Source organism: Tauraco erythrolophus, chromosome Z (assembly GCF_009769465.1).
Source record: "Tauraco erythrolophus isolate bTauEry1 chromosome Z, bTauEry1.pri, whole genome shotgun sequence".
NCBI lineage: Eukaryota > Metazoa > Chordata > Aves > Musophagiformes > Musophagidae > Tauraco > Tauraco erythrolophus.
The window spans coordinates 32950774-32975228 of NC_141496.1; the positions used below are offsets into that span (position 1 = coordinate 32950774).

General features: G+C 38.2%; 1 protein-coding gene across 1 annotated transcript in view; it reads right to left on the reverse strand.

Moving 5' to 3' along the window:
- Window positions 1–24455, reverse strand: part of LOC104381590 (histone-arginine methyltransferase CARM1) — a 74306-nt gene that overhangs the window by 13880 nt on the left and 35971 nt on the right. The window contains exons 5-9 of the mRNA XM_086629324.1: window positions 14827–14937; window positions 9367–9544; window positions 6884–6974; window positions 2531–2612; window positions 737–822 (exon numbers count right to left, since the gene is read on the reverse strand). Coding sequence (XP_086485450.1) covers window positions 737–822; window positions 2531–2612; window positions 6884–6974; window positions 9367–9544; window positions 14827–14937 — 548 coding nt within the window. The remainder of the gene's footprint in view (window positions 1–736; window positions 823–2530; window positions 2613–6883; window positions 6975–9366; window positions 9545–14826; window positions 14938–24455) is intronic.

Below are 24455 nucleotides of genomic sequence, written 5' to 3' on the forward strand. Positions count from 1 at the left end.
CAATTCTCCTCTCTCACTAGACCATGTCATTTATACAATTTTTTGTGAGTCATGTTGAAACAACATGGGTTCAGAGTTTCAAAGACAGTCTGTGATATTTTCCCCTTATAACAGTGTCTCGCAAGGACATGAAGTACTCTCTCAAGTTGTCCCACATGGTAAATTTTACTTCACTGATGTACTGAGAAGGAGGCTTCTCTGCAGTCATTCTGGGACACAGAGGCTAAAGGTTGGTTTATATAAAAGACTTTCCAACTAAAGATGTGAAGGAGCTCTGGAGGGAAGTAAACAGGTACAGCTGACTCCTGTTAGACTGGGAAACATTTTTAAAAACAAAAGATACATGAGTTCAGCAAGGCAGCTTGCGATGATTTGACAAGGTCTTTTTGGATGTCTACACAGAAAAATACAAGTTGCCTTGCCACTAGATTTAAATGTGTCTCAACATACAATGCTAAGAAGTAAACACTGTCCTCCAGAGACCATTTGATGCCTTTCAGAGGGAAAATTTTTGGAACCAATGTCTGGTGTTTCACAGGCTCGCAAACAGGCTTCTCTAATACTGGACAAACCGTCATGCAGGTGAACACTCCAGTCCTTTATGAGTGGTGTGCTAATCATTCGGGTGTACCACCTTCCCTCTTCCACATCCACCACCAAAGCTTCCTCTGAGCATCAAAGATCAACAGACAGTTACAAAAATGAAAGAAAGAGTACATTGCTGGTGTCTGCTGACCTATGCAAATCTTCCTCAGCAGCCTCCATGAAGTTCACGGTGTACTTTACTGTCCGGGCCATCAGAATACTCACATCAAAAGTGTCCTATGGGTGTGGGGGGGGGGGGAGAAAAAAAAAAAAAAAAAAAGAGTTGCAAGTGTTATTCTGTCTTGTCAGCATATAAACTTATTTCCTGCTAAAAAAATGGGAAAAAAAGACGAAAATCAACCTGCACTCTAATAAACTTATATGTTTCATTTTTTTAGCATCCCTTAGAACAGGTAGATTTTGCAGTATTATCAGGATTTAATATATTTCATAGCTTGAATACCTATCAATGACTATTTTACTCAACCTAGAAACAACAAAATTTGTCCAGAAATTGATAACTTGTTAAAAAAAAAAATAGGTTTATTTGGCTGGTTTGTTTGGGGTTGTATTTTTTTTCTAAATTACACACATTTTAATGTGCTCTTTTGCACTGCATAGTTGGGTAAGTCAAACTATGGAAATATTTGAAAATTAAATTATGAAGTATAGGAATCAAAATTACTTAATATTGACTGCCCTCTAGAAAAAAATTAAGAGTAACTAGTCAGTAAGTGAAAGTTTTCCCTTCTTAAATCACATGTACTAATCCTAATCTATCATTTTTCACAAACTCTGCCGTAAGTAAAGCAAACTCTTACCATAAAGGCTTGTATCACATCCCTCCCAGGGAAACCATCTAAGAACTAAAAATCTGTCTACACAGTAAGAGGAAGCCAAGGAGATATGTGATTTTTTTAAAAGAAATAATAATTTAATGTGGCTTTAATTGAATTGGCAATGTACTTCCAACCTTCAAGGGAGGAAGATTCTAAGCTGAGAAATTAAAGCCAAACATATACTTCATACAGGATGCAACTATATATGTCACAGTCCTACAGATTACTCCATTCTCTAACTGAAAGCCAAAGAGCCAGCACTGAGAATGACGACAATACAGTCAAGGATAAGGCTGAAATTTATGAACACAAATCAGAGTTTTATCTTATTCAAGTACTAAAAGCAGTTGACTGCAGAAGGTCACATCAGTAGTCTGATATGTCTGGATGGTCTTTCCAGAATTCTGGGCAGGTTGCGCAGGATCTCTATGCAACAGCAGCTACACTGCTATTGTTGATTAAACTAGTTAGCCCTAAGCTAGCCAAGATTTGTTGCAGTCAAATTTCTGAGAGCAAACCTTTTAATTGCACATATGCTGAAGCATTATATTGAGGAAGGGAATACGGGGTGGAGATTGTTTTCCCCAGAGAGGTGAGAAGCATTTCTCCCACATTCATTCTAACTAGGTACCACTTAGACTCTTACTGAAAAGAAAGGAGTAGAATGGCAGGTGCTAGATCCAAGTTACCAATAAAATAAGGATATTTATATATTAAAAAAAAGTTTTTTTCATAATACAGAAACCTGTTTGCTTGGCTGCTTTCTCTTTTGCTTTAATTTGTGGATCGGAGATGGGAAGGGAAGAATCAAGGTCAAGTCACTTGTTTAAGAGACTAGGAACGAACACTGAGGGAAGCATGTTAGGAAGTCAGTTGTTCACACGCTGTGGCTTCCTAATGTCTGCGTATCTCTAGACATCAGTTACTCATAGCAAAAAGAGGAATATAACATACAGTAGTTAACCTTTGACAGCACCTCCGTTCACACTCATGGAGTTAGTTCCTGGCTCTATTAAACAGGCTACTGTACCTGTAGAATTTTGTGGAGAGGACAAGATAGGGAGAGGGAAAAACACAAAAAATAACTCCTGGACACACAAACCTACCACAATAGGTTGTCGGAAGTACTCATCCACAGCTGCACTGTGCAGACTGGACAAGTTGACCCCACAAAAGCATTCATGGTACCTAGAAACAGTAACACATAACATGTTTAAGGAAAAATGTTTTTTCTGGGCTCCAGCCAGACCCAGGCAAAATACCTATAAATGGCATAAGGAGTGTGGCTAAGCACCTCTTTCCCTTTCTCCTGTCTGCCAAGAGGCCAAATTGCAGCCCTCCTTAGCTTGCTTTCCCTTCCTCACAGACATCCTATAAAGCACTGAGGTGACATGATCCCCGCAATGGACATACAGAGACATTTCACACCATGCTTGTGAAAGAATCCACACAGCAAGCAGAGAATAGGGAGTAGGGCTGAGGCACTTTTAAGCTACTTTTGTAATCTAGGCTATACCAGAATTGCAAGTGGACTTTGTATAACAATCAAAATAGTGATGAGGACACCTGTATTACAGGTGACATCAATGAGGAAAATAAAGTCATCCTATACCAACTAAATGGGGAAAAAAAGTATTTGTATATTACCAATTTATGCAAACATCCATTTAATGTACATTCAGACTATTTCCTATGTGAAAATTGAAATAAAAATATACAGGCCTGCAGTAATCTTCTTCATGGGTACAACCTTCTTAACTCATAGAAAAGTTTAATAGGTGTCTTCACTTCCAGATAATGTAAACAAAAGGGGATAAAAAGGGGAAACAGCAAAGATGATCAACACCTTGTGATGGAAGTGTCATCTAGATACAAAAACATGGTCAAGACTTCTGAGTCTCCAGAAGGACTTTAAAAGGGAAACTTTAAAATGTTTGTCCTCTTTTCAAAGTCGATGAGTTAGTCTAAACCAATCTGACAATATCCCTCTAATACTGATAAATTCTGGATTACTACTGCTGTGTTAATGGCATAAAGGGAAGACGCCCAGATGACTATCCGAGGAGATATGTTTAAGGGAAGAACACAAATAAGCACAACAGAGTAAATCAGCTGACACTAGTAACTGCAAGTGATCTTTTACCCCTTTGCATATGTTTGCTGTACTGTATAATTGAGTTGCTTATTTATCACTGACGAGAAACAGACAAAATGCACGCTATTTTTAACCATTTGCTGTATATTTATCCTTTGTATCTTTCTATCTTTGCAAGGTTTTCACCAATAAAGAGAGCAGTCTGCTCTTCTATGGTAGACTATACATTATCACATTTTAGGAATGATGACTGGTAAATATAAATTAATATTCATTCAACTCTGAAGCACAACAGTAAGCCAATCTGTAGGCCTGAAAAGAAAATATACTTATACAGTCTCATAATTATTATTACCGTACAGATCCAAGACAATAATTTTAAGTGTACGAGTAATGTGTAGCCTTTCCTTTGTGTAGTAAACAGGCTATGCTAACCGCTGCATCTAATCTCAAAACATATAGCATGATTTTTGCGTAGGATTTTGAAAGTTTTTTAAAGTCCTAGTGTGTTTACCAGATCGAAGTTCAAATTGCAAATCTAGATATTTCTTTCAGTCTTTTGCTCTATTACTATCATCCAACTGGATGCAAAACCATGTCCAGTCTCTAGGACACAGGATATAGATTTAGCTAAATAGGAAAGAATGTATTACACACAAAATACATCTTCTGTTCCGAGTAACAAAGCTGGACAATGAATGAAAGCTGTTTCTTGAGACCTCAAATTTGAAGCTTAGCAAATCATAGGCTGTCACCAACTAGTTCCTGACGGTTTACTTCAAACGTTCAATAAAGCACTGAGAAGATGCTTTGTCTGAAATAGGACTTGCATAGCTCTGGATCTATCAAGGATATTCAGACCTTTTAATATTAAGAACATGAATGTATTAGAATGGTGCAGAAGCAGAACTACTGCACTCTCACTCTGAATATTTTGATCCCACATCTGGTTGAAGACATTAGCAGAACTAATTTGTTGGTCTTCAGAGCACTCAGTAACCTTAAGAGTATACAATCAACGTCCTGAGCATACATCCATATAAACTACAATTATGTGGACTGACAGGAGGACTCATACAATAGTCCTCTGCTCAGGGAACGTCTCAAGACTGCAATAAATTATATTGTAAGCTCACAAACTATTTTGTCTAAGAATATGTAAAACAGAACCTGATATACAACAGGTATCATCACAGGTAAATGGTGACATTTCTATGGCTAGTTTGGTTGAAACACTCATAAAAATTAAAAGTATAGTTAACACGAATACACCATCTGCATTTTAAAAAAATTATTATATAATTATAAAATGAGAACTTAATCTGTATGTAGCTGGTATGATTTGGTTCCAGATATAAAAAGATCTGTTCAAAAAGGGGAAACATCCTTTTGCAAAGATGGGTGGAGGAAAGACAGCAGTATGTTGCGATTTAGACACCAACCTGACCGCTATCACAATTACAAAGTATTACTACAGTCTGTAATAATCATGTCAATGACAAAAACATTCCTGGTGCAAAGAGAAATTAGTTACTAAAGCAAACTTGAAAAATCTCATTTTCCTCTTTATACAATTCTTTGAAAGCCTTGCAGTGATTGACAGATAGCTCAGCTTAGTAAATGTATGCATGTAGAATATCTGGAACCGAATCATACCAGCTACATATAGATTAAGTTCTCATTTTATAATTATATAATAATTTTTTTTTTTAAATGCAGACGGTGTATTTGTGTTAACTATAAGAAACTAATCTAGCTGGACTATTCAGTCCCAACTGTACAATTCTTAAACAATAACAGACAGCAGATTTTTTCCCCACTACCACCATCACTACCCTATAGGCCAGTGTTCATGGAGGTACATACATATACACTGTATCTACCTTGCAGGTACTCCACAGAGGTCTTACATTTATTACAAATGAATATGAAGCATCCCAAGCAGTTTGAAATGAAATGCTTTCATATTGACAGTAACATTCGCTCTTGTATAGACCTGGGGAAAAAATCCGTATTTCTGCTTCAAACTCAAACTACTAGGAATGTATCTATTTTCTTTATTAAGTGATGAAGAATCTGCATTGTAGTCCAACACTGTGCTTCAGTCTTGTAATTTACAGTCTAATATATATAATTGACATGCCATGTATATAAGCAAAAATAACAGGATCTTTGGGAAGAGAGACCAGAATGACAGTTAAGATGTGAAAACTTAACAGAAGTTACTTCTATCTTCTTTTTTCAGTCTTTTGACATAGAAAAATGCTGTTGCAGTTTTTGTGACTGTAAACATACTATGCAAACATTTCATAAGTGGCTCAACTTACAGTGAGATAGAAGAGCACAAACTGGCAGTATAAAGTAACATTGCCAGCAAAGGATTCAGCATGTAAATCACTCAGATTTCTCACTGCTTTAATCTCTATAGAAATAGTAGGATTTTGTCATACGTCTACTTCAGACGCATCCAGAAGAAACCTTCTGAAGTACGAGCAGTTATACTGTAACCTGGGCTTTGAAGAAAACTTTTTTGATCTAAGAAACCAACCAATAGGTTTGATGAAGACCACTTAATGTTCCCATTCCACACTGTAGGCTGAAAGACAGTTGAAAGACTGCATTTATAATCTTCCAGAAGATTTAAAAATAATTAACTCTGGAGTTCCACAGTACTTTTTATCCATAACCTTTAAATAATAATCTATAAATGGCTAATTTGTACATTAACTGATCTGTATCACATGAAAGACTGGAGATTTTTGAAAATAAACCTGCCCTTTGCTGAAATAGAATAATCTCAATTTCTCATTAGAATATCGCTGTAAATGTTTCCTCCTACATAGAGCGCAGCATCAGCTCAACAGCTCCAAGGCAAAAGGAATACAACTTCTAGTTAAACCCGTATGAAAAGTTTAGTTGGACAGAAAGTAACTACCAAATTGGGAACTGTTCAGGACAGGGGAATTAATACTTATTATCTGTGAAGACTACCAAGGAATCTTTCCTGTGCTCATGCATCTGAGATTTCGGGCAATAAAATGATCACCACCTGCAGCATACTGCGCTTCGGTGTGGCAAAGGAAACACTAGCACCTGATTCACAGTCAACTCTTTCTCACCAAGGATGCTCGATGGAGCCAATTTCTCGTTGAAAAAAGAGACCCAGCCAGCTCTAGCACTCCCTGAGAGATCCTTCAGACTTATACAGTAAACAGTATGACTATAGGCCAGAGCAGAAGTGAACATGGAAAACATAAAAGCATCCTCTTTCAATGCTGACAGATAGTTTACACTGAATCAAAAAACTAATTTAATTCTTAACTTCTACTGAATCTTTGATAAAAATAACACAAATAATTATTACCAAAAATTGGCTCTGGAGTAGTGTTCCAGGTACAGCTGCTCATCGGAAAAAGGAGCCAAATGAACGTCACTGTACGTTGGGAACATCATTCCTAGTAAACAAAAGACAATATAAAGTAGAAAGGCACGCGTTCAAGAAGTGTTTGGACAATGCTCTTAAATACATAGTTTACTGTTAAGGTTGCCCTGTGTGGAGCAAGGAGTTGAACTTGATGATACTCATGAGTCCCTTCCAAATCAGGATATTCTATGATTCTGTAGTCCCACAGACATCTCTACAGGAATGTCTTCACTAGTGAGAAACCACCCACTAGTGAGAAACCACCAGTTCAGAAGCAGCAATTGTCATACGATTCAGATATTTTAATATTTAGTTTCATTAATACATGGGTTACGGAAATGTGAATGCTAAAGCAGTTAGTAAAAAAACTCAACCCAGAACAACTTATAGAACAGACTTGAATACGTCTGGGGGAGTTGGAACTAGATGATCTCTAAGGTCCCTTCCAACCTAAACCATTCTATGATATTTCATAAAGTCCTAATAATTTTATGGTCCTATATAAAATACTTGAATTATTTAGCTTCCTTCAAATGAAGTGAAAGGCTAGCTATTAAATACCTCTCAACACTCTCCAGTGGAATTATAGCACCTTCTTTGCTTGTAGCTAACCTAATAAATATAACATCTGTGTGAAGGCTTTGCATTAAAGCTCTGAGTTTTAAACTGCTGGGTATGGTTTTGGTCAAATTTGGAAGAACTGCTATTAATGAGCAAAGGAGTTTTAGGCACTTCACTCTAAAGACTTTTATCCAGGAAATTCATAGCACTTCAGAGCAAATATAGAAAATTTTGCAAACGGAGTCTGATGGAGTTGAGAAACAGAATTTTATTTGCATGAAGTGGCAAATTAGTGACAGAGCAGGGAATGAAATCCTGATCTAATCGTCTGCAAGAATGCATTTGCATTAGGAACTTACACTCTAATGGCTCAGGAAACCAAAGGAATTGCCTTCCATCGTTTTCTGTGGACAGTGCATCAAATTGCCTAGCAGCTTAAATGCAAGCCCCTGTATTCTATTTCGCATGAGTCAATGCAAGCAGGAAACAAAGCGTAGTCATTTTCAACTACACTTGAGCACACTTCTTCACCCTTTTTTGATCTGGTATAAAATATAATGAAGAGGAGAACAGGTAAAGAAGGGGAGGGAAAAGGAAACATCTTTCCTTTTGTAAGTACATTACGTAGGAAGAGCCTACAGGAAATTTAAATAAACAATACCCACTCACAAAATAGACACAGTTTTTAAAGACTGTGGGGAGAATATTAACAAGTTTGCAGAGAATTTGAGACAAAAGTTTCCAAACTTGTACTAAATATTAGGAGCTTACTCAAATTGTTACAATTTTAGCTCACTTCTTAGACAATCATTAAGTTTAATGATCACTACATAAGGTGGTGACATCCCAACTGTACAAGTGAGCAATCAGAAAGTTAGGCACATATCTTTAAAAGCATTCTCTCCTTGAAAATTGAAAAATCTGCCAACTCATCAGTTTTCAGAAGCTCTCCTCTGAAAAAGGGCCCTAAGAATCTAAATGGGAGACTTCATATCAATGGCTGACTTGAAAAATACTGCCAAATGTGCTTTGCAAGTTTGAAACAACTCAACAGCAAAGTCATTAGCTCCCTGCATTGAGGCAGATTCAGCCCATGCCAACTTCCAGAAACTTCCATGCTGCAGTAATTTTGCTTGTGAAAGGTCTCTTTTAAGAGAGACTTCAGTTCATGTTCAGCAGTTCATGTATAAAGATTTATCATTCAGCTATTGGATGCTCAGATTTGCCTCTCAAAGAGGATTCTCATGAGGCCCTGGAATTTAGAGATTCCCTTCAGAACTCCTCCAAATAGAGCAGGGATGAAATACAGAGTACTGTGAATCTCTCACATGTCACTCAAAAGGCAACATTCCAGAACTAGAATAAGGTATTTGGGAGAAGCCCAATGAAAGGACGACAAAACAATTTGAACATCACAGTTTTCCCAAAGACGATATATTAGGGGTTTTCCAGAAAAAAAAAGCTCATCCTATTTGACCATTCTGCTTTTATCTACATTCTACTATCTGGCAGTTGAGGCTAGTGTGCCATCATCTACTGTGATATGTTCAAACAGAGATGCAATCATAGTGTATATAGCAGTAGCTTAAGATTAAAACACAGGCAGAACTCAGCGGTGCAACAGCAGCATACTCAAAAGCTATTTCCACCATGATAAGCAAAAAGTCACAGGACAGTACAATAGCAATGGTGGCTGCATCATTGTATTAATTCCCCTGGGCCTCCTAAATGTTGATGGTAGAGCTAGAACAAGGTATAAAACCAGAGAGTTCCAGACTACTAATTGTAGTCTTTTTTATTTCTTTCAGAAGCTTTTTATCTTCCTTTCTCTGTGTAGGGGCTAACTGTGGTGACGCACTCACCATTTGACTTCAACCATTTTTTGGAATGGAGGTAACTTTCCAACATCCTTTCATTGAACAGCATACAACCCATAGGTTCAGAAATTACCACATCAACACTCTCGGGCAGGGAGACCTCCTCAATCTTTCCATACAGAACTGTGATCTTGTCAGAAAGGTTGTTGCTTCTCACCAACAGCTGGAAGAAAAACAAAAGAACACTGAAAGTGTTGACTCCTTTGATTAGCAGAATTTATATCAGAGATCTTTAATTAGTATTAAACCCCTTACAGTGTAAACTACCTACCTCAGTCTGTTAAACAGAATAAAATAGAAAAGTAACATATCTTTCCTTGCTACATCTAAATTTCTAAAGACTAGGGATCACTAGAGTAAACTCAAAGAATTGCACTGTGTGGAATCAGCAAGAGACAGTACAAGTACTGTTGTCCTGTGAGAAATAATTTTAATCAATATCTACAAGAAAAAATATCTACCATGAAAAGGTGGCTATTTTAATTCAGTGCAGAAGACTACAAAGAAAGAGTCTTCATAATTCTCCAAATTTTTAAAATTACTATTCTTGAGTGAATTACATAATCATGAAAAGATGAAGAAACTCAAGACCTGAAGAGTTCACAGTGAGTAGTTTCTAAGCATAAATGGAGCATAGCAGTATATTCACATAAACACATTCAAATGAGCCAGTACTTAGAGCCAGGATACTGGAGATTTATCCGATTCTATGTACATAGTGAACCTCAGAGCAAAACGTTTAAAGAACAGAAGAAATGAACCTAAAATTATACATTTGATACAGCAAGTTATTCAGCAAAAGAACATTTTCAAAGCCTCTATATATCTGCATACAGATGTGTATGCTACTTAGCTGTGCTGTACTCAGACATACGGGGAAGTATCTAAACTTCTTATGTTTAAATAACAAGTAGAATCTGGGTTCTTCTGGCACAAACTCATAAAGAAGCAATTATTTCACACTAATCTGAGGTGTCTCTTGGGAGATTCTACAAAATTTGCATCATCACAGTAGGAGATTTGTATTAATGTCCAGAGATACCACGAAAAGCAAGTATACACAATCCAGTAAGTAACAGAAAACACTTCCTCATAGAGGTACTTGCACTGGTATAGTTTTAATATCGATAGAAGTGCATAATCACTTCAGTAAACCTTTTCCAAAACAGACTGGGCCTTAGGTAACACCAGTTAAACTTAGACTCATTGTAACTAGAGAAAGATATACTAATATTGCTACTAGCTAGTTAGTTCACTGAAATGCGAATATACTAAAGCAATTAATAAAAATCCCAACCCAGAACAACTTACGGAACAGACCAGAATAATTCATGAAGCCCTAATAATTTTATAGTCCTATATCAAATATTTGAATTATTTATCTTCCTTCAAATGAAGTGAAATGCTAGCTATTAAATACCTCTCAACACTCCCCAGTGGAACTATAGCACCTTCTTTGCGTATAGCTAACCTAATAAATATAACATCTGTGTGAAGGATTTGCATTAAAGCTTGAATGAGAGATATAATTAATGATTTTTCAGCCATAACCTGCCAATATAAACTACATGCTAACATGATAATAAAACTACTAAACAAAACAAAAACCATTGTACACTAACATGCTATCAATTAAGTAATAACATTGCTGCTTCTTATGACAAGTGTTTGTATCCATTTCTAAGAACAGGTTGACAGATCTTGTTTTAGAAATTCTTCAGATCAGAGACTATGCGAGCAGACACGTGATGTGATTTCATTTGGGAAGTGAAATTAACATTTTCCTCGCAGGTGAATTCTGAATCTAAAAATAACTGTCAAAAAACAGCTCAGCAGCAGCATGATGTACAAAAGCAAGAAGCCTAAACCATTTGAGATCCCCACAGACTGCGACGGATAACTCAGGTAGTTGGCTAGAGGGCAGCAGAATATTATATCATCTCTATCACATGCAGTGGAGATTTATGAAAATTTTTACTTTTACTAGAAATAATAGCATGGAGATAAATAGAAAAGGTTTTTCACTGGTATTCTGTATTATTATTATGACACAACTTTAAAAAAAAAAATGCATGTTTATTTGCTACTTAGATACAGCAAAACCAAACAAAATTCAAGGAAACACTGTCAGCACCAAGCCTCTCCTTCAGAGTGTAGCTATGACTTGGGAAAGCTAAAGTTCCCTATGCTTCCTTCCAAAGCTTAAAACAGATAGAAACAGCATTTTTGAAAGGAATTTAGTTGATGTCAGTTTTGGCCACAGAGTCTCAGGAAACAGACACCTCTGCTTATTCACACAAGATTCTTCTCAGTATCTCACCAATATGCTCTGACAGTGGTCTGAAGAATCAAGGCAATTCTGCATCTGCCAAAATCTCAGCTTGTGTACCAAGGTTGTCAGGAAGTCAATGAATCTCAGTTCAAGCAAGTATTTTTACATGCATATCGGAGACAAAACAGGTTAAGACATTCATTTATTTCAGGGAGAAGATCACTTGTCTTATGGTAGCTATTTTTTTTGTGATTTTTACAGCTGTTTAATTAGAGTTAATTAACAGTTCATATCTAGCTGGATTGGTGACAATGAAAAGCTAGTTTTGAAAATTTTAAACATTTAACTTTTTAAAAATTATTTTTTAAACAGACAGATGATTTTTCTGAAACCGAAATTTACCATGCATTTACGAACTGTGATTAGCGGGTCATTATCACATGAACAGAAGCAGAAATCAATTAATTGACATTAAATATCGGAGAGCTACAGTCTCCCACAAATTCCATGCATCTCTTTTGTACAAGAGGAAGATTCTACAGAACTAATAGAAATAATTTACAACAGACACAGAACACAAGTGTATTATACCAAATGCACAGAAAATACTACTAACTTTTACTCCCAGGCAATATTAATCCGAAACTGAGATTTAAAAATCAATCAATCACTTTGAGAAGGCTGTAGGCTAACAGCTATAAACAAGCTCTTTGTCCCATCTAACTCCATCATCTTTGAACTGACCTTATTTTTGACAGGATTATTAAGTTAATTCACCCTCTGCAGCATATTCATGAATTGAATGTTTTAAATATAGAAAAATTGAAGCTTCTTTTTAAAATATTATCAGGTTTTGTGCCTTTTTAAAAAAAAGTCTTACCGGCAAATGAAGAACAAGCAGCTAAGGGTGATAGCAATAGAGCTTTTTGACTCAGTGTCTTTGGGAATCAATAGCAAATCTGCAGCAAAAGGAGATGAGCTATATCTGAGTGGGTATGTTGACAGTGTTTTCACCTCCCACACAGTACTTCATAAATTCCTGCAATCACCAAGTTATGGTCAACACAGTGTGTTTGAACGAAAGGAGTGAAGTAGTTTCAATATTTCATAGCTTTAGTGAAGGAAAAAAAATCCAGTGAAAAATATATATTTCACTTAGTATCTTACTATTTTGTTGATGACTGAAAGGTGTTACATATTGTTTTCAACAGCCACACTCTCTTGTGATTGTCCTGGATTTCAGAAGACTTTGAAAGCAGGACAAGATTACAGTGATGGAGGATAAAATAGATACCTTAAAACAAAATAGAAACAGTTCAATTTGTATCTAGTACATGCACTCACTTCAAATGAGTTGCATTAGTCTGCCACCAAACGTGGCCATGTTGCTGTTCTGGCTAATTTTTCCTTTACCTTTTTTCATGCAGCATTCATGAATATTAAATGCTTGAAAATCTTTGGTAAAATATTAAGGGCTTGTTTGAAAAAAGACAGATCAAAACTGATCTCTGTAATACATACAGGTAAGCAGAAACTTCTCACATATCTCTCTTTGTGAAAGGTCCAGTTTTATATCCAGTCACAGCAGATATCTCACCCAATAAAACAAAGACACAAAGAGGCCCAACTGTTTTGTGAGCCCAAACATCGATGTCACGGATCACATAAAGCTATGAATAATTCAAGCCTTTTCCATATGACTTCCCCCAGAAATACCATGAAACACTATAAAATATCATAAAATGTTTTACATTTTGACACCAGGATCCACCTTTAATGAAAATCAAGAGGCTGTTTTCTCTGGAGTCCATACAAAACTCTGCAAAATTCCTCATGGAACAAAACCAAAACTCTCAAGACTGCACTCCCAAAGGACTCCCAAAGCTTGCAAACAGATCAAAGTATTTTATATAGATTTAAAAGATAATCTGTGCAAGCACTGCTATAAGAATCCTGCCAAAACAGTAAACAGCATGACGGTATCCTTAATACTGAAATACAGATAGTCCAATGGCTTTCTATCTAATTGTGCAACCACGTACTTTTTAGAGATTCTTAAGAACTATGCGTGTTAAAGTTCTGCTGTAATTAAACTTATTAACATATGGAACGCTGGGGGATAGAGAAAACAGAGTAACTATTTTCCACTATATAGAAGACTACGAGAACTGATGTAGGTGAAAACATACATGTGTTAACAGCATGCCTTTGTGCAATACTTAAAAAAACCCATATAGAATTACAAAGTTAATTTGACATACACATTCTCTGTGTATTTTTCAAAAGTAAACAGCAAGACTGACTGACAGCCCACTGAAGACCCTGAGCAAAAATCTGACAGAGCCTTTAATTGGCTGTAACCATCAATTGTCATAGACAAGAGTACAGTTATGTAGCTGCAAAAGAAGGTCAAATTCGTAGAGTCAGTCTACACAGAAGCTTTATACGACTCCACCTGCTCAGATTTTGCATCTCAGCAGCAGCTGCATTTATCCAAGATCCTAAGTCACTTTTCTGACCTCACCTGACAGGAGCTTTCAGGAGTAATTATGCTTACATCAGAACTTAAAATAAAAGGCTTGGTCAACACTTTGGAACTGCCAAGCTTTTTAAATATAGAGGTAAACTAAGAGTGTACGAATGAGATGTTTACACTAGTTCCAACGAATACAAAGAATCATAGAACCATAGAACAAACTGGGTTGGAAAAGCCCTGTAAAGGTCAGCTAATCCAACTCCCTGCTGTAGGCTTACACACCTTCTACTAGATCAGGTTGCTCAAAGCCCCATTCAAATCAACCTTGAACACTTCCAGGAATGGGGCAGCCACAACTTCTCTGGGCAACCTGTTCCAGTGCCTCTGCCTTGAAAACAAAATCTGGTTTAATTTTTTTTTCCATTCTGAAAGTAAAAAATTTAATCACACTTATGACTGTTCACTGTTTTTCACAGAAAAAAACAATACTATGGTTTATTTATTTGACACATTAGAACATTTAGAACATCTTCCAAAAATTACTTTCCAGAAAGCGCTGCCTGTTAGAGACCTGACAACTTAGAAAAAAATCACACTGAAGCTTTCAGCATTAGTCTTTTTAAGGCATATTTCTAGATCCCTTAACATTTTCCACTCTACACCATTCTAACACTTAGCTCAGCTCAAAAAGACTTACCTCCGCATATTTTGCCATTGAACTGGCTTCAACTGCATAGACTTTTCTAGCTCCAGCCTGCACTGCAAAAAATGAAAGAATTCCTGATCCGCAGCCAACATCTAGGACCACCTTGAAAACAAAACGCAGACCAAAAGAAACAAAATAAAAGAGGTGTCAGGAAATGACTTTTTAAGTAACTAAATTTTCATAGCCATACCCTGTGTTTAGTAAGCCTGGCATTATGCAAAAATATTACTAATTTCACTTGGAAAACTGAAAAGGCTTGTTAATCAAGAGTTTTAATGTCCTTAATCTTTATTTTAGGAGCAACAGTGTATTTTTAAAAGACTGGATTATTTTCATGTGTAAATACGTGGTTATAGTTTGGAGGAAACAGATTTTTGCAAACTTTCTTTAGGAGAAAAAACTGAAAACCAAGCATAGTTTGGATACACTGGGAAGGAAGGGAAGGCATGACAATAATCATCCTTTGAAGGACTACAGAATCTTGGATAAAATCAAACTATGTATTTTTGTTTAAATATTGGTTCTTCTTGCTGACTTTGGTATTAGACCTTTAATTGCACTGCTTGATGCAGTGTATCTCAAAGGCCATCAGTTAAACATAAATCCCAAAACCTCATTTTCTCCATCAGCCAGGTGGCTCACTTGTTGCAAGCCAAAATACTGACCGAAATGTTTGAAAGGATCAAAATTTTTGTTTCAATATATAGTGTAACGCAAAGCCAGCAACTGCTATGATGGTCCAGACAAGCCTCTAGTTCCTAGGTTCGTTCTGGTATACAGGTCACTGAACACTGCTGCAGAGGCTTACGTACATGGAGAGAGAGGTTAACTGCTGGAGAAATGGTTAAGATGATGTGTCTGATGTGCTCTTTGATGCAAAGTCCACTTTTATATTGCACAACAGAATTAGGCTAATACCAGTACCTTGCTTCCCCAAAATTTTAATACCAGCTTTGAGAAAAATCTTCCAGAACAGTTCACCATTTGGGTTCCTCCTATGGGTTTGTGCTTGACTGAAAACAAGGAGCAACAGTTTTCCTGTCCCTGTGGCTGAAATTCTCATTAAATTTTTATCCAAGATACAAAATTCACAAGCCCTTTAGGTGATTTAAGCCACCTGGAACTGGAACCTCCTAAGATTTCAAAGCACTTCAACCATAAAACAGAGCTACAGCCCTGATCCAATCTCAAGAATCAAAAGCAAAGAAGCTTAAACGTAATACAGATTTAGAGTAATAATGCAGCTTAGTATACTACCAGCTACCCCTATTCATTATTGCATCTTTGCCCCAACTTCCTATATGATGCATATTGCTTGCTGGCCTTTAAAAACATGAAGAAAAAATTTTGTGTATTCAAACAGAATAGTTCTGACAGAAAAATTATCTTTTAGAATGAAGGACACATTCCACTTCCCAAAAGCTACTACAGAGTAACTATGACATTTAGGTTATGTATTAAAGAATGCAGTCTAACACACATGGTTTGAATCTGTTGCAGATAATACGATTATGTGTTCCAGAAATACTCCCCTGTAAAATAAATTAACATTGCTCTGATATTACACATAGTCTCGAGTTTGGTGTAGAAGCCAGAATCTTGCCTTTAATAAGATGAAAGATTTTATTAAACTCATTTTTTATATCATAGAAGACAGGCTACTACAGAATCGGTTTTCTTTCTATGCTTTGGCAGGTGTTAGAACACACTCCCATGCCCAGAGGAACTAGATCTTCAGAACAATAAGCGACAGTATTGGTTACTTAAGTAGGGAGGGAGACAATAAAAAGTCAAGGTCAATTTAATTGAACCATAGATCTGACAGAGGTTTAGTAGACTATTCCTCAATACCCAACAGGAAACACAAATATAATCATGCTTTCTCTCTACATATGTGGAAAGTATAAGGAAGAGTCAACTGCTCAAGTTCAACATAAAAAAATCCAATGGAGAAGTATGGCTTTTTGCACCAGACCTAATTCTAATGTCATTTCTTAGACTACACCTACGTCTACATCAGCAGGTGGTACAGTTGTATTACAACATTTTTTTCTGGATTATTTACTAAGACTAACTCTAGTCTGATTCTCTTCTAGCTTAGACCAATTTCATCGAAAATTAATCCAGCTTGCTTACTCTGAGACCACTCCACAACGTGAACTGAAGCACCCTGAGTGACCATGATAGAAATCCACTTCAGAACCTCATTCTTGACCCATATTAACACTCTAATGAAGACAGAAATGAGCATAGCAAACTGAAGCAGCTGACACAGAGGTAGCATTTGTCCAGTAAATTAGTGAATCAAGGGGAAAAGGGGCTCAGAAATCATGTGTGACACTGTGGGAATTGCTGGAAGCTGCATGAGAAGGCACAGGCATGCCCTGCAAGACTTGCTAGATCAACAGCTCTTGGCACACTGGAGACCTTGATGCAGGACAGAACTTGCAAGGGAGGACGATGCTGTGTGGCTGCTGGGCTGCATGGAATGGCTGATGTCTCTCCCTGGGGCTGGGATTCATGGCTTCACCAAAGGCAGATCGTGCCTGACCAACTTGGTGGCCTTTTATGATGGGGTGACAGCATCGGTGGACAAGGGTCGACCAATGGATATCATCTACCTGGACTTGTGCAAAGCTTTTGACACTGTCCCGCATGACATTCTTCTCTCTAAACTAGAGAGGCATGGGTTTGATGGATGGACCACTCGGTGGATAAGGAATTGGCTCAATGGCTGCACTCAGAGAGTAGTGGTCAACGGCTCGATGTCCAAGTAGAGACCGGTCACGAGTGGCGTCCCTCAGGGGTCCGTGTTGGGCCCGGCCCTCTTCAACATCTTTGTCAGTGATGTGGACAGTGGCATGGAGTGCACCCTCAGCAAGTTCGCCGATGACACCAAGCTGTGTGGTGCCGTCGACATGCTGGAAGGGAGGGATGCCATCCAGAGGGACCTCGACAGGCTGGAGAGGTGGGCCCGTACCAACCTCATGAAGTTCAACCAGGCCAAATGCAAGGTCCTACATCTGGGTCGTGGCAATCCCAGGCACAAATACAGACTGGGCGGAGAATGGATCGAGAGCAGCCCTGAGGAGAAGGACTTGGGAGTACTGGTGGACGAGAAGCTCAATATGAGCCGGCAATGTGCTCTTGCGGCCCAGAAGGCCAACCGCGTCCTGGGCTGCATCAAGAGGAGCGTGGCCAGCAGGTCGAGAGAGGTGATTCTTCCCCTCTACTCTGCCCTCGTGAGACCTCACCTGGAGTACTGCGTCCAGTTCTGGAGTCCCCAACATAAGAAGGACATGGGCCAGTTGGAGACGGTCCAGAGGAGGGCCACGAAGATGATAAGAGGGCTGGAGCACCTTTCCTATGAGGACAGGCTGAAAGAGTTGGGGCTGTTCAGCCTGGAGAAGAGGAGGCTCCGGGGTGACCTTATAGCAGTCTTCCAGTACCTCAAGGGGGCCTACAGGAAAGATGGGGAGAGGCTATTCAGGAGGGCCAGTTGTGATAGGACAAGGGGTAATGGTTTTAAAATAGAGGGAGGTAGATTCAGATTGGATATTAGGAAAAAATTTTTTACCATGAGAGTTGTAGAACACTGGAACAGGTTGCCCAGAGAGGTGGTGGATGCTCCATCCCTGGAGACGTTCAAGGCCAGGTTGGACGAGGCCCTGAGCAACCTGATCTAGTTGGAGATATCCCTGTTCCTTGCAGGGGGGTTGGACTAGATGACCTTTGAAGGTCCCTTCCAGCCCTAACGATTCTATGATTCTATGATTGATGGTGACCTACAGGAGAGGTGGGCTCTGGCTGAGGAGAGCCACCAGGCAACAGGTGAAGAGGAGCAGACTGTGAACCATGGGGGAGGCTGAACAAGAGATAGTCAGGATCTTCACAACCACTTTTTAGAGGCAAAAGCCCTGAGCATCAACACCTGGCTGTGCAGCTGGTATCACAGAGAGAAATTCAGCTTTTACGAGCACAGTATCCTCTTGAGCAATGAGGAGTGCTGCGGAGAGACAGGACTATCCAAAAAAGAGGGGTGAGAGAATCTTTGCCATCAGTTTTCCAAGCTAAGAAGAAAGACTGAAAAACTAGGTACATGTTGGGGGTCATCATAGTCTGAAGAGAAGGGAAGGCATGAGGGGAACTGTTCAGGACATAGTGGGATGAAGGGACCCCATGCACCCTTTGTAAAAACAGCATGACAGAGGAGCTGAGATGCATGTACACAAGCACAAATAGCATGGGAAACAAATGTAAGGAATCTAAAGTCCATGCACAGATGCATGGCTTTCATTTCACAGGGATTACAGAGACACAGTGATGGGATAGCTTGCACATCTAATGCTGCAGGGGATGGCTACAGGCTGTCAGAAAGGATAGGCTGGAAAGGTCAGGATGAGTGGTTGTACTCTATGCAAAGAATGACTCAAGCGCATGGAGCTTTGGAAATAGGCAATGAACTAGCTGAGAGCTTACGGGTAGGGATGAGAAGACACAGGGTAGGGATATAAATATTATTGAGGTAGGCATCTGTTACAGACCACTTGATCAAGAAGAGGAGGGAAATTCTGCCTTCTGGAGGAAGCCTCATGATCATAGGCCCTGTTATTCATCAGGAAATTCAACCACCCCAATTCCTACTGGAAGGGGTGGTATGGTGAGGCACAACCAATCCAAGGGATTTCTGGAGTGTTTTGATGATAATTTCCCCGATAGCAGTGATCAATAAGCTGAGCAGGGTGGCCATTCCACTGAATCTGCTGCTCTCAAACATTCCCAGCCTCTGGTGAGGGGATGAGTGCGAGAAAGCAGCTTTGTGAAAGCACAGAGACCTAAGGGTTCTCCTGCTGAATGACAAGCTGCATACAAGTCAGCCCTTGCAGCCAAGATGACCAGCTGCATACTGGACAGCTGCTGGAGTGAGTCCAGAGGAGGGCCATGAAGATGATCCAAGGGCTGGAGCACCTCTCCTATGAAAACAGGCTGAGAGAGTTGGGGCTGTTCAGCCTGAAGAACAGAAGGCTCTGGGGTGATCTTATAGCAGCTTTCCAGTACTTAAAGGGGGCCTACAGGAAAGCTGGAGAGGGACTTTTTACAAGGGCATGTAGTGATAGGACAAGGGGCAATGGATTTAAACTGAAAGAGAGTAGATTTAGATTAGATCTAAGGAAGAAATTCTCGGAGGGCGGTGAGGCACTGGAGTAGGTTGCCTAGAGAAGTTGTGGATGCCCCATCCCTGGAAGTGTTCAAGGCCAGGCTGGATGAGGCTTTGGGCAGCCTGGTGTAGTGGAGGGTGTCCCTGCCCATGGCAAGGGAGTTGGAACTAGATGGTCTTTGAGGTCCCTTCCAACCCTAACCATTCTATGATTCTTGAAGGAGAAACATGGTGATAGGACAAGAGGCAACAGATACAAGTCGTTACACAAGAAATTCCAACAGATATAGTGAAGCTTTTTCACCGTGAGCATTGTCAGACACTGGAACAGGTTGCCTACAGAGCCTGTGGCATCTCCATCTTTGGATCCATTCAAAATATAACTGGATACACCTTAAGCAACCTGGTCGAGTTGGCCCTGCTTTCAGTAGAGTTTTGGACTCTAGAGATGTGCATAGGTTCTTTCTAACTTAAACTACTTTAAATCCAATGAACTTGTAAAAGTACACCTTGATTGCCAAGTGGCATTGCTGTTATCGCTGGCGTCTCCTACAGAAAGCTTTGCTCCTTCTAGATAGGAAGAGCATCCCAACAGAGTTCTAAGAGCAATCATTAAGACAAAGTGCTGTGAAATAACAATACATGGTACTAATATGCTTCTTCCTGAAAAGCGGAATTTTAAATAAGTAATAGTCAGATAGTTAGGTGATCATCACGTCATGCATATTGAGAGGAAAGGTGGTAGACTATATGTGCTTCAGTATTTATTTCAAAATGTGAATGCAGCTACTTCAACATTTATCAGAAATAACCTATACCCTACTGTCCTGACCACAGTGCAGTACTGCTCCTGCTTTCACCTACACAGATAATAGCTTTCATAATGTGAATTTAATGGGAATTACTCACATGTGCAAATATGCTTGTATGCTTGAGTACTTGCACAATTAGGGTCCTAAAAAACACTTTTGAATAAAAGCGGTGAGGGGCAGATTAAAAACAAGGACAAGGAACAACAGGGTGAACACATAAAACTAAAAGCAAATATGTCATATCTACAATGACATTTATTATTCAAAATTACTATATATCAGGAAGATTATATACAGAAAATATTTTTTTTTAGCATGTGCCTTTCACTGTATAATGCAAATAGTTAATTTGTGTGGTCTTTCATCCAGGATCATTGGAGATATTCTAATTCTAGTTGCTTTGAAGTAAACTATTCACAAATTGCCTACAAATTAAAAAATTCAAAAGGCTCAGAACTTGAGACTTATTTTCAAAGGAAGTAGAAAAGAGTCAGGCTTTACTCAGTTTGAAGCAGCATTATACATTGCCACTGTAAAATTTAGTTATGAGCCCTTTTTTTTTTAGTATAACCAATTAAAACACTTTTAACTCTCTCTTTTGGCTTGATAACAATTCAAAATCTAAGAAAAAGTTTTACAAAAAAAAAACAGTGAAAGCTCTAAGGTGACTCCTTGTGAGAGTGAGTATAAAGAAGTACATGCCAGTAAGAATTACCATAATAATGTGAATAATCCAGCCTCAGATTCTTTAGCTTCTGAATGAGTTCTTATTGTCTTAAACTTCAATAGACAGACATAAACGGTCAATCCAAGCACTACTCCCAGTTTGTCCTACAGTAGTTTACCTATGTGTTTGAATTTATCACAAAGGACGCTGTCAAAGGGTCCAGAATTAATTTTGTGCAGCACAACCCAGATATCTGTATGATAAAGTGCAACAGGTTAAGTTTTCAAAAACAAACAAAGCCTAGAATGAGAAAAAAAATACACTTTTTCACTAGATATCCCTTCACTATAGGCAAAATTGTTTGTATAAAATCACTACAGAATTTAGAGAAGGAGGCAGCAAAGGTAAAGAAATACGTTGAGGAGTGCAGTATAGGCAGGAAACAATAAGACAAACAGCAATTGAACAAAACTTTTTCCAATAATGGAGGTATTAAAATAATTATGTCTTTTTTGCCTTTATCTCCTCACTGCTGTAAAATGTTTCTGCCTACCTTACAGTTTCTGGATGTAGGATAAATATAGTTGCTGTATTTCCAACAGATCAAGTCTCAGCACAATGGGTTTCTCAGGTTCTGATGGGAAAGCATTTTGCCACAATGTAGGTAGTTCCATTTTTTCAGCTACATTTATTCTGAAAATTGCCATTTTTCAACAGGTTCAGGAAGAAGAGAGACCACTTTCTAGGTGGGTGGCCAACAACAACCAGCTTGTAATAGCCTTACTATTAGGTATGCTGAAGACAAGGAACCTCCAACAGCTGGGAAAATAAATAAACCAAGCGCAAAAGCAAGCAAGCTGTACAGCTGCACAGCAGCAATATTTCACACAGAGGCAAAGAGTGCAAAACCTGAATTCCTTACTGCAGGCACAAAAACGGAATGGATATGTTACCTACAAAGATAAATCTGCCTTTTGCATTATAACATGGAAGCATCCTATTTGGCAAGAAGCCAATGGCAAATAAAATCCTCTCTCCTGTTTCCTTCACCATATACTCAAGTTACACATTCCAATACAAATTTCACCAATTAATGACACAGTAGCTCCACTAACCCATCTGGTATCATCTAATACCAGATGCTCTGGGGTTTGATTCCGATGCCTATAAGAAATTGGACCTGCTCTGTGCACACCACTGGTTTATTAACCTGATTGAATTAAAGAGGAGAGGATGATTGTCTTAGGCCTGAAAGAAATTACAGAGACTGAAACCTATTTGTTTCATTTCTATAAAGGTTTGTTTCATTTCTACGAAAGTAAATAGGTAAGTGTAGTTTTTTAAAGAAACACAGTTTACCTACATTGCATGGCAAAGAAAAATTATCAGCTGCACTTGAATTTATTAAACTTAATTATCAGTTAAAATGTAATCATTTAAAAACAATTCAGATAAATTTCACACTTACAACTCTCCTCATTTTGGCCACAAATATGCTACACGTTTAAAGGGAAATGTTTTGTTCGGTATTTGCTTATATGTTACTGAAGACTCTTCTCTGTGATGTAGTAAAGCCATTTGTGCTCGTATTGAGTTGAAGTCAGAGGCTCCTTTTAAAAGAAAGCGCACACAGAAAGATGAGAGAAAGGAAGCCAAAAGGAGAGAAGACAAAAAAAATGACAACAAAGTAAAAAAAAATAGTCATTGCTGCTTCATTTTCTTCATTGTTTTTGTTTGCAGTCTGCTGCCCAAACATCATAAACAGAGCTCACGTGTTCTCAGCTGGCATTCTGAGATCTAGAAAACATTTCTGCTAGGCTGCTGCTTACAGACTGCCTGTTTGCTTACAGAAGGTGGTTTTTATTATTTTATTAAGAGAGGTGAGCAGTTTCATAGCAATATATGCAGATGACAACGTCCAGCGACTAAAGAGCAGAGAGAGCTAGTGAAAGAAGGCCACTGGATAATGCACAGATAAATTAAACTTGGTGCTGATTAATATAACTTTGTGGAAAATCTGAACTGTTCATGCACTGTTCTAAATTAATCACTATCAACAAAAACTAAGAGCCTAGGCACCATCATGAATTGCTTGGTAAAGATCACTGCTCAAAGGACAGATGCAGTCCCAGGAAAAAAGTCAAGATTTATGAGAAGTACAGTAAAGAATATCTAGGAAGTTCGAATTCTGCAATCAATTCTATGGCATTGCCTACATTACCACGCATAGCTCCTGCCAATCCTTCTCAAAAGAGGTGCTGCAGAATTAATGGTGACACTGAGAAAGAGGGCAAGAATGACAACAGGGCATGTGCAATTTCTTCATATAGAGAAAGACAGAGAGGACTGAGAACACTGACCTCAGAAGCAAGACTACTTAAAAAGAGACAACAAAAATTGACACAACGGAGGAACAAAGTAAAGAAAATTAGGAGTTCAATACTCCTTTACCTCACAACACAAAAGCAAAATGACAGAATCAGAAAGCTGATAAATCAAAAATATTACTAAAGGAGATATTTTTCTGCATAACATATGATTATATTATGGAATTCATTGCTGTATTAAGGGTGGAATTAGAGAAAAGTGTGCACAAGGACTGGTCCTACAGAGGGGCAGAAAGTCTCTAGTTAGTGTGACTCATTGCAATAGGAAAAAAAAGTTAAAAAAATTATAAAATATACTAATCTTATGCTTTATGTTTCAAGGAGTCTAAAACAATGAAATTAGAAAACTACATCTGTGACTGAGATACAGATTATCCTACTTCTCTCCAATGTAAATTTTCTTTTGTCTTTGGCTGAAGTATCTGGCTTTGACAATGTGAGAGGCAGAGGACTAGATAAAGTAGTAATAATCATTGTTGTACTAATTACTGTAATCTTCAAGATCTATATACATATTTTAGAGATGAATTTGACATCTGAAGTTTTAAATCATTGTTTCCAAATCTTTGCCTTGTACAAATGGAGTCACAGCAGCC